Source organism: Symphodus melops, assembly GCF_947650265.1.
Source record: "Symphodus melops genome assembly, chromosome: 1".
In the NCBI taxonomy this organism is placed as follows: Eukaryota; Metazoa; Chordata; class Actinopteri; order Labriformes; family Labridae; genus Symphodus; species Symphodus melops.
The window spans coordinates 48,351,499-48,364,144 of NC_136691.1; the positions used below are offsets into that span (position 1 = coordinate 48,351,499).

At 38.8% G+C, this 12,646-nt stretch overlaps 2 protein-coding genes across 4 annotated transcripts in view; one reads left to right on the forward strand and one right to left on the reverse strand.

Annotated features, from left to right (window-relative positions):
- The window catches only part of pi4kab (phosphatidylinositol 4-kinase, catalytic, alpha b), a 24,529-nt gene extending 17,177 nt beyond the window's left edge, over positions 1–7,352 (reverse strand). Inside the window, exons 1-18 of the mRNA XM_079368347.1 lie at positions 7,271–7,352; positions 6,937–7,110; positions 6,110–6,226; positions 5,478–5,571; positions 5,036–5,124; positions 4,816–4,888; positions 4,464–4,726; positions 4,217–4,283; positions 3,335–3,483; positions 3,173–3,238; positions 2,968–3,064; positions 2,656–2,847; positions 2,436–2,536; positions 2,145–2,274; positions 1,198–1,327; positions 996–1,091; positions 700–883; positions 29–132 (exon numbers count right to left, since the gene is read on the reverse strand). Coding sequence (XP_079224473.1) covers positions 29–132; positions 700–883; positions 996–1,091; positions 1,198–1,327; positions 2,145–2,274; positions 2,436–2,536; positions 2,656–2,847; positions 2,968–3,064; positions 3,173–3,238; positions 3,335–3,483; positions 4,217–4,283; positions 4,464–4,726; positions 4,816–4,888; positions 5,036–5,124; positions 5,478–5,571; positions 6,110–6,226; positions 6,937–7,110; positions 7,271–7,279 — 2,135 coding nt within the window. The 5' untranslated portion in view covers positions 7,280–7,352. The remainder of the gene's footprint in view (positions 1–28; positions 133–699; positions 884–995; positions 1,092–1,197; positions 1,328–2,144; positions 2,275–2,435; positions 2,537–2,655; positions 2,848–2,967; positions 3,065–3,172; positions 3,239–3,334; positions 3,484–4,216; positions 4,284–4,463; positions 4,727–4,815; positions 4,889–5,035; positions 5,125–5,477; positions 5,572–6,109; positions 6,227–6,936; positions 7,111–7,270) is intronic.
- On the forward strand, positions 7,117–11,676 carry snap29 (synaptosome associated protein 29). 3 transcript variants are annotated; one of them, XM_079368372.1, is made up of 6 exons: positions 7,117–7,385; positions 8,157–8,390; positions 8,515–8,708; positions 9,883–9,968; positions 10,051–10,155; positions 10,474–11,676. In XM_079368372.1, exons 1-6 carry the CDS (start codon positions 7,272–7,274, stop codon positions 10,632–10,634), a joined length of 894 nt encoding a protein of 297 aa, XP_079224498.1. In that variant the 5' UTR covers positions 7,117–7,271; the 3' UTR covers positions 10,635–11,676. The 3 variants fall into 3 exon arrangements, with proteins under 3 accessions (XP_079224498.1, XP_079224499.1, XP_079224500.1); XM_079368373.1 differs by lacking the exon at positions 7,117–7,385 and adding an exon at positions 7,427–7,625; XM_079368374.1 differs by lacking the exon at positions 7,117–7,385 and adding an exon at positions 7,609–7,700.
- The last annotated feature ends 970 nt before the right edge of the window (positions 11,677–12,646 follow it).

A 12,646-nucleotide genomic window follows, 5' to 3' on the forward strand; every position in this document is an offset into this window, starting at 1 on the left:
TAGTTCACTGGTAAAAGCAGATGCCGACCTGTAGCCATGGTCTCTGTAGTCTTTGGTAGCTGAATAGACCACTGAACTGGCCTTCACACTGATCTGCTGGAACAGGTTCCACACCTCTTGATAGATGTATTGCTATGGGACAGCAAACAGACAAACAGACCAACAGAATTAAGAAGAATCAAGTCTTTCTAAATTAATTATACTCAAACGATAAAATTCTTTATTTCTTATTAACACGAATAACATGCACATCTATAAGATCTGTATGAGAGCAGAAGATTTTGTAAGTAATTTGTATCTTCTGTAGAAAGTCTGATCTTTTTTCAGTCCTTTGTTAATTGTAACTGTTTGCATTCTGGGTGTACTGGCTGTCAAAACCCCCCCCATTACACTCGAGTGGGTTGTAAACTAGGCTGCTGAAACCTATTCTTAATGCACTCGGCACTGAGCCAGCAAACACCAGCCAGCAGGTTTCCAATAATTACAGCGTGTCAATCCTTCTGGATGAAAAAAACAAAAAAACATAACATTGCACCTGTTTATAGTCTTATGTAACATCATACACATCCAAATGTCTGATTATATCAATAGTTAACACTTTTAAATGTTTGCCTGATAATTATGTATTGCTATAATAAATACTACCCATTTACTCGTAAATGTATAATCAGACAAAATACTGTTAAATTGTGAACTCACATTTCCTGTAATGACCATGCAGCCAAGCTGGTCGATGATGAGAACGTCCAGCTGTGAGGTTGGCTGGCAGAACTTTTGTTGAAGGATTTGTAGGATGTGCTCCATCACTTTAGGAGTGTCTCTCAGGGCCACTGCGATGTGGCCCAGGGCTCGAATTGTGTGATCTGGAATCAGATGGGCATCTCTGCCAGAGAGACACATTTTAGAAAAAAACGGTTTGTCAGCGTCCACATCTTGAAAATGTTCAGGTTGGACACAAGGCCCATCTATTTCATGTTACAATCAATGCTGCTCACTTATCGTTCTCCTGTGAGATGTAGAGACGGTTGGACAGACTGGCAAGAAAGGCTTCCACTATCACATGATCCATGGTCAGACCTGCTTTAAGACATCTGAGGGATGAGAAATACACAGATGAACAACTTCAAAGCATATTTTTTAAGCACACTGAAGATGTTCTTTTGTAAACACGTGCTGTGGCAGATGTTTGAACCTGACCTGCATATGTTGTCAATGGAAATGTCTCTGAGCTGCTCGTACATGGACGGCTGATCTCTCCTGTTTGGCAAGACGCTGAAGGTGGACTGAGAGTGCTCATTGGTAACATTAATCCTTATTTCTCCTGTAGCTGCAAACAAAAACAAAAGAGGTGAACAATAACAAGATATTGAGTTTATCAGGAAAATCTAAAAACCATGAACTTTTCTGTGATGTAACAAACTTTAGCTCACTGCTGTGACTACTGCAATGAGCAACATAGAAACATCAATAACGTCAACTGCAATTCAACTGTCTGTGTGCTCATCCATAAAACTCTGTTAGAATCAATAGTAAATGCCGGCCTGTGGATACAATGACGCACTCAATTATGTGTACTGTTGTCCTATTTTCTTTAGCACATATCATTTGAGCTGTCCTTGAGATGAGGAGTCTTCTGCTAGATGTGTTTTGTATTTAAATATTAAGGAAATATTATTTTGTTTTTTTTACTCCATAGTAGACTATCAATTTGGATTGGTTCTGTATAAAATATTTCAAAACTTCAGCTGTCTGCACAGAGTATTAGTATTCTATATTGAACCCTATGCTAGAAGCCATTCAGCTCTGTTATCACTGACTCAGCTTTTTATTCATTTTAATGTCACTTTGTATCAGAATGTCCTTGCTTTAAATAAGAAACATAAAAACACTCGATACTGTCATCATGTGAATGTGTGCGTGTTGGAGTTTGGTTGTGTGATGTAAAACTGTGAGTAAGTTGTTATTATGCATCTCATCATGTTTGAAATCAGTGCTTGTATCAATGTTTGAATTAGGTCTTGCCAAAGAGCTGCATATAAATCAGACTTTAAAATCATTTCTTTGATTCAATACATCAAATGACAATGAGTTTTAATCTTGTAGATTGTAAAAAAAAAAAAAAAAACCTAAATAAATATCTGTACCCGTGCTATACTGGCTGTGATACTTGTAGAGTTTTATAAGAACAGGGGAAGGAACCACCAGGAAATCCCTGAGAGAGGTTGTGGCAGAGTGAGCGACTACTGGAAACCTCTCACACAGACGACCCAGGCCCTGAAAGACGGGAGAATTTATTAAAATAGTCCTCTGATTTACCAGGAAACCAATTAGTTTATATTAGATTTGTATAAATGCAGTAATCCAATAGCATTTCTAACATTTCACTTCCATTTGAGCAAATATCTTAACTCTCTTTTTACTTTGTAGTGAAATACCTGCAGGCAGCAGATGAGCAGGGGCATGTGCGCAATGATGACTTTACTTGAGGTTTTCGACTGCAACTTCTCGGACAGTTTGGTGCACAGATTCTCTGCTCCTAACATAAAAATAGCAGAAGAGGAAAGTGATGCAACTTGAACAATATAAGACATTCACACCGCAGTTTGATGCTGGCACATAAACGAAGCTCACGCTCTGCTCTGCTGCAATGATTACCTTGCTCATCTTTGACGGCCCACACCATGAGGTCCACGCAGGCAGCGTTGGCTTGGCAACGGAGCTTGAGGGGGCTCTGTTCCCCCTGAAACCCCCCCGTATCATGAAGTACCCGCTGCAGCTCTGATTGGCTGCTGCTAAACTGTTCCAGAACAAAGTCATGAACCTCCCGCACAAATCCCTGCTGTAAGGCTGAAAAACATACAATCATTTTTAAACAATCATGTGATTGGACTACATGTATACAGCAGTAGCCTCAGCAGCAATGTGTGGCTTCAATACAAATTAAAAAAGACACCTGAGATACTTTACCTTTCATGTAGAAAAGTGTGTCACGCAGCATTTTGAACACACATACATAGAGAGGGTCACTGAAAGTTTTGTAATAGAGGTTGATTCCAGGATTAGACTAAATAACAAAAGGGAGACGAGAGAGAAGATCAGTTCACTGATATTGGCAGATATCAAAATTTAAATCAAAATTTGTTTTGGTCACATCTGGTGGTAATATGGTTACCTCTGTAACCTCCGTCATTGTGGCGTCCAGGGCTTTCAAAAAGGAATCTGAAACAAACCTCTTCACCTGTTGAACCACACATAGCCTTTAGTAAAGGTGCAACATACAGTATAGTAGAAATAAAAGCCAGAATGCTGTTTGATGCTCGCTGTTTTTCTGTACCATGTTAAGGAGCTGTCGGAGCAATTCAAGCGGCACCTCAACCTCATTTTCCCCAACTCCCAAGAACAGAGGAGACAATGAGAAACTGGAGCTGACTGTCGAGAAGTAGTAGTCAGGGTCTACTGTGCTGCTGTCTGGTTGGTTGGCTCCTGAAATGTTGGAGAACAGGAAGAGACATGAAACATTTGAAGCGATGAACAAAATGACCGGCTGCATTCAGGATGCTGTGTGTGCCAAATGACAGCTGGGACCAGATCCAACCGTGAACAGGACAAGTGGTGTAGTTAATGGAAGGATGGATGGATTTTGCAGAAGGATCAGAATTAGGACTCTCATAAGATTAATACTTTTTAATTCAAATACCAAAAACTGATGTAACAGTTTAAGATGTTTTTTCTTCCTTCAAATAAATGACTCACCGAGAGAGGAAAACAGACTAACAATAAAAAAATATGAGAAAGAGTGCCAGAGTTGTCTTATGTAAGGTATGATCACTGCACAGCAAAAACCTCAAGGCATAACCATTTTGAATTCTGACCAACACAAATGGTAAGCTATGAGTAACATGGTATATTATGTAATTTGACTCTATTGTTTGTCATAATGTAAAGAAAGTTAAAATGTGTTGTCAATAAAACCAGAGAATTATTGAAACTTTTTTGGCAGGAAAACTGCGTCATGAGGGAGCTTCAGTGTCAAAAAGACTAGAGGCCACCAATGTCAAGAGCTATCAATATAGGAAACATAAAGAGAAGGTAAATGCAGCCCAAAGACCTTGATGACAAATAAAGCTGATTATCAATGATGATAAGCTTTGATGAGTTGACTTAACATTGGCAAATACACATTTTATACAAGAAAATTATGTTTTTAAAGTTTTACCTTCAAAGTAATGTTGGCCAGGGCCTGTAGGGGAACAGGGTGAGTGACCTCCTGGATCTGAATACACCTAAGGCACATAAAAATACAAAATATTTATTTAACCCCTGAAAAAAAGGCACATTACAAATACACCTTCTCCCTGGATTTTTTTAAAATCACAAAGATAATCCAGTCTGCAGTCATTTTAACTGTCCTAAATACACAACCATGCCACCATTTTAAAAGCTTCATCAAAACATGCACTGACCGGTACAGAAGCATCCAGGTTGGTGCCTGTGGATCTACGCAGACTGTCACTTTGGCACACTGTGAGCAGTGAGGATGGCAGAATGGAGCGAAAGTCATTGAAGGACCTGCGTCTCACTCCCTCCGTTTCCTCTGTGACGCAGCGAGCTGGAGGAGAATCTTTGGGGAATAACTTGGACAGCAGGGCTTCTTCTGTGTTGCTGTAGCGGCCAAATGCCCGAGTCATGCCCAGCAGAGTGGGCACAACATACCTGCACAGGTAGACTAGAGGCAAGAAAGCATCTGTGAACTTTTTCGAAAGACTTGAAATACAGTATGTATTTTTTTTTTTTTTTTTCTGTTTGCACATGTACCTTTGTCATGGTTATCAGGAGTTTGGCATATATCCTGCAATGCCTGCAAGACCTCCATTAAAGTGTTCAAGATCTGGAGGGGAATAAGTGGAAACAGTATCTCAGCTATTAAGTTCACAGCACCCTTATAAAAGACTGACATATCATGACTCCTTTCTAGGCAAGGCAAGTTTATTTATATAGCACATTTCAACAACAAGGTAATTCAAAGAGCTCTGACCTCTTCTCGTGAGTCTGGGTCCCTCTGAGCAACATCTGCCAGAAGAGTTACCAGACAGTAGCTGAAGTTTTCTGCAACTGGGAGTAAATCTGAAGAGGAAAAAAATACAAACGCCTCCAGTTCAATGTCACATCAAGATTTTAGCAAGACAAATAAAAAAATAAAAAAATGTAACAGTTAAAAGGGCCAATCAAACGTCGAAATCTGTACAGGAACACTGTACGGAGTTTTTTTGCAATGTTGTATCTGACTTACATGTTTAGCTGGATTATGTTTTTCCTTTCAAGGATGTTATCAATAATTCTCAAAATATCAATATTCATATGAATTTGTATTGAAAACCAATAGGAATGGCCACTCACATTATTAATGTCAGTGTTAGAGGGAGTAAACAAAGGCCACTGTAAAACAAAATGCCATTCTATAAGAGGATTGTTCTTACCCTTTCCTTTCTTGCACGAGCTCTCTTCGATCCATTGGACCCGTGGCAGCCCTCTCAATAGGCTCACCAAGTAGGAAACAATTGTGTCTTTGTGCTGCCAGGGTAAAGCAGAGCATTACACCACAAACAAATGCACATGCTGGCACAGAAAAACACTTTTGTTTGCTGTAAAATAACTTGCATCAAATAATATTGTGTGCTAGTCATTCTGACGCAGAATAAAATGTAGCTCAAAGATAAGTCTATCTAGGTGTGAAGCTATCATCTCCACATAATTAGATGACTGGGGAGCTTTTCACACTGTGTCTCGTAGTGATGAGGTTAGAGGCTTACATGGTCAGCTGCATGTCTAATCAGCAGCTTAATCAGATTATGAGAATAAGCTTATCATGGTGATATAGCCCTTTGAGAGGCTGGGAGCAAAAGCTGACAAATAGTTATATAATAATGTGTTTTTATATAAAGTGCACTAATGCAAGAATAATACAATAGTGTGTAGTGTTTCAATCTTAAATCCACAGCATAATCCCGCCTAAAGGTTCAAACTTTGTTTCCTCAAAGCGATGATGAAATGTGACCACCCTGAATGAAAAAAAAAATGAACAGGTCAACTTTTACAGACCGCCACCCACCTGTAGGCCAGATTCCACTAGAAACACAGCCAGTGCAATAACAGCATCTCTGCGACGCACATCCAGAGTGAACACACCACGCACTTCCACCGGACACATACATTGTAGCTTTTGGACCTGAAAGAACCATGAAAAGCTGTTTGTTGTTACAACTTAAAAAAAACAACAACAAAAAAACACAACAAACTTAAATGTAATTGCATGTTCCATATTGAGTTTTGATCTTAGCTGTAGAACTTCCAGGATAAAACCTTTTACAGCTTTGATATATTTGTTTGTTCTGGTATACAGTACTTATTTGGCTGCACCAGGTAAAAGAATTTGTTTGCCAAACGCTTTTTTCCAAGCTGAGTCATCTACAGAATGGCAAATAAAATAAAATAATACAAATTTACATTTTTTTTGCAACAGATGAGTTATTGTCATTGTTCCTGAATAAAGCACTCGGACAACCATTGTGTAGCATTTCCCCGGCTCTTCACCCTGCAAACCTGTTTGACTGCAGTGCTGATCAAGCCTTGACTACACTACCTGATGATGCAGTAACAGGCTCCACATACTGTAAGCAGCAATGCCACTTTTTTATAGCATTAGTCTCTTTTTCTACCACAAAAAAATACTGTAAAAAAGATTCAAAACTACAAAAGTAAAAACACCTATCAAATATGAGCCCTTACTGTCAACGTCACTAATCAAAATAAGAAGACACCGTCTGTGCGGAAGCGGAGCTGCACCCTGAACAAAACTGTTGCTGCTGAGCGTTTCAAACACAAGCTTATTAACCTAACATTATTTTATTTTTTTTATCAACTGTCATACTTTCTCACCTTTTCGACCGGTGCGGGACGGTGGGCAGCAAGAGAGCGGGCCAGTGACAGGACTGTGTTGAAGTAAAACCCTCTCGTACCACCTCCCGTCACAGACATGTTTACCCCTACATCAAACTGCTGCGAGGAGAGAAGATACAGGCGGCAGCTGGCAGAGCCGCAGTACGGCAACTCGTAAGGGACAATCCAAGGACCTATGAGCTTAGTTATGTAGTTATGTTAGTGGAATTTTGTTGACGACAAGTACTGTTTAAGCAATAGGGATTGATTAAAAGAAATGACTCCCTTCCATCAGATTTCACTTTAAAGTGTGTCTTTTGCTTGTGTTTCATTGTATGCGCATTTGTTGCGCAGAATTAGCTGTTGTGACTTGGTGCGACGACGTCACCAAACATGACAGGAAATGTTGTCAGCTGATTAAGCAACGTCTCCAGCGCCGACGGTCAAAGGTTTGTCTCTTAAATCGACCGAGTCTCTGGTCTTTAAAGCTTTATATTAAAGCGAGGCATTTTGATACCCGAGCGTCGTCTTTTCTTAGTTTCTCGGCTTTTGTGGTTGTTGTAACCATGGAAACTGTCAGTCTTCGTCAGCTAGCGGTTGTACAGTTAGCCACCACCCATTAGCTTAACTTTTAACACTGTGAAGCTATAATGTTATTTAAATTAATTTCCGAAATTATAATCAAGAAGGTATTTCAGTAGCTCGAACTAAAATATAATATAATTCGATTTGACAAATGTACGAGATGGTTCAGTCTCGTTTGGGTGTGTAAAAGTTGTTTGTTTGTCGTTAGCTTTGCTGTTTGGATTTCATCTGTCGGATCGTGTCAGCTGATTCTTACATACGTTTATATACAATCACACAATTACTCATTATAGAGACGCGGATAATATATATATATATATATATATATAGTTATGTAGTTATGTTAGTGGAATTATCCATATATATATATATATATATATATATATATTAATTTCTAGATATTTATATATAATTTCTAGATGTTTATATATATATATTGCTTGTGTTCCATTTATTTCTATTGTCCAACCTTCATTACACAAAATAAACGTGCATAAAAGTAAAGTAAAAGTAAAAGTGCATCTCTCAGTTGGAATACTTTCCTGATATGAAGATCAGGAGATGCAGTGTAATGCTTTAGAAAGTATTGTGATGTCTTGCTAAGATTTTTGTCAACAACTGTGTCCGCCCCACAGATGGCCTACCCTAAATCCCACAACCCATTTGCAGATGACGATGAGGAAGATTTTAAACCCAAAAGTAGGGGTTTCGATGAGGATTTCAGTGACAGTGGGTTGAGTGAAGCGGAGAGGAGGCAGCGATACCTCCAGCAGGAAGTGATGCGTACGGCTCAGTCGGCTGTGGACAGCAGTCATCGCTCCCTTGGTCTTATTTATGAATCCGAGAAGATGGGCGTAGAAACTGGAGAGGTACGGCGACATCTTCAACATTATCCTGGAACACAACGAACTTCCTCGCCTCCAAGGAAATGACCAACCAAAAGAAAATCTTGTAGTTTCTCTTCTCATTCTCTCTCTCCTTCTGTGTGTGTAGGAGCTGATGCGACAGGGTGAGGTCCTGAAAAGGGCAGACAAAATGTTGGACAACATGGATCAGGACCTGAAGACCAGCCAGACGCATATTACCAGCATCAAGAGTGTGTGGGGTGGCCTTATCAATTACTTCAAGGGCAAGCCAGAGACAAAGCCACCTCCCGAGGAGCCAAAGGCTTACCAGGGGAATGATAGGTTAGATTTACTCCTTTCAAAGATTTGTTGATTTAATTTTTCTGTTTTTCAGGGTAGAAGCTTTTAATTGATTGCTAAAATGAAATTCAAATGATTACCTTTTGAGAAGCTTCTGCTATTTGTCTGTAGTGGTTGGACAGTTTATTCTGGCCTCCCTTAAAGTGATGGCGTCAAAGGCATTATGTTTCCTTGTGGTTCATCTGTATGTCTGACTACTCAACTGTTGTATATGTGACTTCTGGAAAGCCTGGAGGACATGTCTTCAAATATACTTCAGACATCGACCTGGACTTTATGGATTAGAGGATTTCTTTCCTGGTTTAGTCCATAACCAAAGAATTCATTAGTTGGTTGTGATGCTATGTTGAAGTTATGACTATTTTTTATCAAAACAATCAGTCAACTTCCTCAAAAAAAAAAAAAATTCACCATGAGTCCTTTTCAATTAGGTTGGAGATAGGTGCCTCGTGGAAGTATCTTCAGATTTTGTTTAAACCTCCAATTGGGGTCAAATATAAAGAGTCGGGTTTCGATGAAAAGGTCAAGGCCACCATTACCTCCCTCAAATCTTTAACAATGTGAGATGGAGGTATGGATATCCAGTTACACTGCCAATCTGTGAGAAAGAGTTGTTTTGGTTAGTCATCATGTTCCCTTGTACAAAGGTAGGAGTAAATCAAAAAAGTAACAAACTACAGAGTGTTCCTCACACAAACAGCGTAGCTGTATTTGTTGGTCATTTGTCAGACTGGTCAGATATGCAGGTCAAAGTGGTTTTGGTTCTTAAATGTTTTAAGAAGTATTTTTAAGTTTAAGTATTTATGACCAAAAATATATATATATTTCTTCGGTTGGGAAGGTCCACTACTTAAAATGTACTATTGTGACGACACGCCACCATTGTGTCATACAGGGTCTCTGAGTGTGGTGGCAGGGCAGGGTTCACACGAGCCTCTGAACAAAACGTAAACAATCTAAAGGAAGTGCCATCCCGTACAAGTAAACGCAGAGCCGAGAACAACACCACCAGAAGGAGTTTGACCTAAATGATATCTGCTGTATTGATGTTTGAAATGTTGCATATTATACCTTTTTAAAATGTTGGTTTTTGCTGGGTACAGCTTCTTTTTGTGCTCTCTCCTTCACTCAAGCGTTGTGTATGTTTCTTTCTCAGACTACAGAGCGCCTTGTCCAGCAGCAGAGAACAGGAAGACAAGTACCAAGCCAGCCATCCGAACCTGAGGCATTTGAATACAGAAGGTAAGATTTTCACAACAAACTAATCTTTTAACAACCACAAGTAATACTGGTGTTGCGTTCATTCACTTTTACTTTGTTTCAGGATTTGGGGCCTCTGCGTCAATGGGTAACAGCTCATCGCAGCAGAATGGATACTCTCAAAATAGACACCTACGGGAAGCACACCAGACCCTCGACAATAACCTAGGTAGAAAAGCTTTCAAAATAAATCCTCTTGTATTTATATTTGATTCTATTATTCTGTTTTATACAACGACCCCTCAGGAAAGAAACAAAGTGTTGTTATTGTGAAGAAAAAAAACATAATTTCTCAACCTAAAGCCTTGATTTATTTATATATATATATATATATATATATATAAAAACATAAACATGTTTTTTTTTTTTTATATAGTAGTGTACAGTATATTCTGACTGAGGTATAAATCCTAACAGGAATTAAAGACCCCCAGCAATTATTGTCCTCTTTTCCACAATTTAACAATATCCTTTGGGAATCCTGCAGATGAGATGTGCAGTGGCTTGAGCAGACTGAAGAACCTTGGAATTGGCCTCCAGTCGGAGATTGACGCTCAGGACGACTCCATTGATGCCCTGCTGAATAAAGTGGACAAAATGGATGTCAAGATTGGCAACACAAACCAACAGATTAAGAACCTGAAATAAGAACAAACACTTGGGACTCATTTTACAGTAACTGAAGACTTCAACAGATCCTGCCCACTTTGCTCCTCGTCCTGGCCTCTCTTGAATAAACTGTGTACTAATGCTTCAGATAACAAAGTCAACACTTTTGTGAACTAATCCTCTTCTTGTAAGATGACTGACACTTTTCACTTCATATCTGTTTCGATTTTTAAATCCAAGCTTATTTAGAAACTCCTCCGGCCACTTCACTGATATGTTTTTTTTTAGAAGGGAAGACTGTACACCATGTGTGTAGGGATGTAAGGGATTGTCTCTGTTAAGATCTATTAGTTTATTTTCAACATCTTGCCCCTCTGAACCTCGGTCTGAATGTAGTTAATCACCAAAGATTTACAACTGGTTACGACTTTGTTCATCATTCAGGCTAAATAGAAAAATAGATTGATATTCAAGGAATTATAATTCAGTGAGTCTATAAGAACTCAGAACATGTCTTAAATTACAACGTTTAGGATATATGTTTCATGTCAGTGCTAACTGGAACAACTTGACCTGCATCCATGTGTACAAACACCTTGTATGTCCAGCTTCGTTCACTTTTTGCCTTACATATTTATATATTCATATGAGCGCTAGAATAGCTTTTAATCCTGTGCCATGATTCCTTCTCCACTGTTACGTCTCCTCATAGGATGCTTCACTTTGTTTGAAACATTGAGTTCTTTGAAGTATGGCGTGCCGTTTGCTGTAGTGTTATATAAATTGTCAATATAGAGAAATGTATGGTATACTGCAGATGGAAATCAAGTGAATTATTGTACAACACAAACATGTGAAGAAGCTACGTGTGAACATAAAGTTAACCTGATGTATATCCCTTTTATTATTTACAATATATCTCTGCTGGGATACATTTATGTGTACATGAACCACTCTTAAGACTTTTTATTTGAATTATAGGTTAATGAAATCCAAATGTGGATCACAATGTTTTTTCTGATTTTGCCATTTTTCATGTGTTATCAAAATCACATACCCAATAAAAGCATCTGTAAGGGGAGTTGAAGGTGTTTGGAAAAAATCCTTTGTAGAAGAGAAGCAGGAAGTCTGGAGTGCCACAAGGTGACGCCACATAACAAGGATGGAATACACACCATGAGCTCCTGTCGAAACTGCTCTAAATCTTTAATTGATTTGTACATGTTTAGAAGGCTTTGTAATTTTTCTGTGCTGTAGTATGAAGCTAGCATGTTTGTTAGGATAAAATCGGACCAAGATGGATTTAAGTCAAGCCGAAGCAGAGACGCACATTTGATTGCATTTGCAATCAAAAGAATTCAAATAAATAGTCCTGTAATGATACATGATCCTAAGAAAAAAGACAAACATTCTTGTTTTTGATATGATTATCATAAGGTGTGTGTGTGTGTTGTTACTGTACAGACTGTTGCATTTATACCAGCTGTGTTGCTGTGCAGGTCGGGTCCACATGTGGAGCTGTCCATTCATTATCATTCCTATGTGTTGGACCAGCTGCTCTTGCAGAGGCCCTTATTAGGGAGACTTGCTAATAACAGTTCATACATCTTAAAACACACATACATCTTACAACACTGGGGGGGACACACAGGGTGGAAATAGGGGTACCAACCAACAAAGTCCTCAAGATGTGGAAGACCAACACATGTCTCAGCCTTAAGAGTTTTTTTCAGCATCTCTCAAGAATTAATCGAAAGATTTATTATATTTGACTTTTCATTATTCTATTTTCCTGCCCAGTTAAGTGAAGAAATAACAAACAGAAATACTAGTGCATTAGTGAACTGGTAAATAAAAGGTATTGGTTGAGTTAAAGTTGTTTGTGTGTGGGCACAGATTGTAATGGTGGTAAAAGTGTGTTTAGGGAAGATAATTATCTACTGTAAGTCTGTGTTTTAACTCAAATGTCATTGTGTAAAACAGTCTGATGCTCAAGTCCCCTCCGGTAGAGGTAGGTATACATGCCACTGACACCTCCTATAAACGGAAGT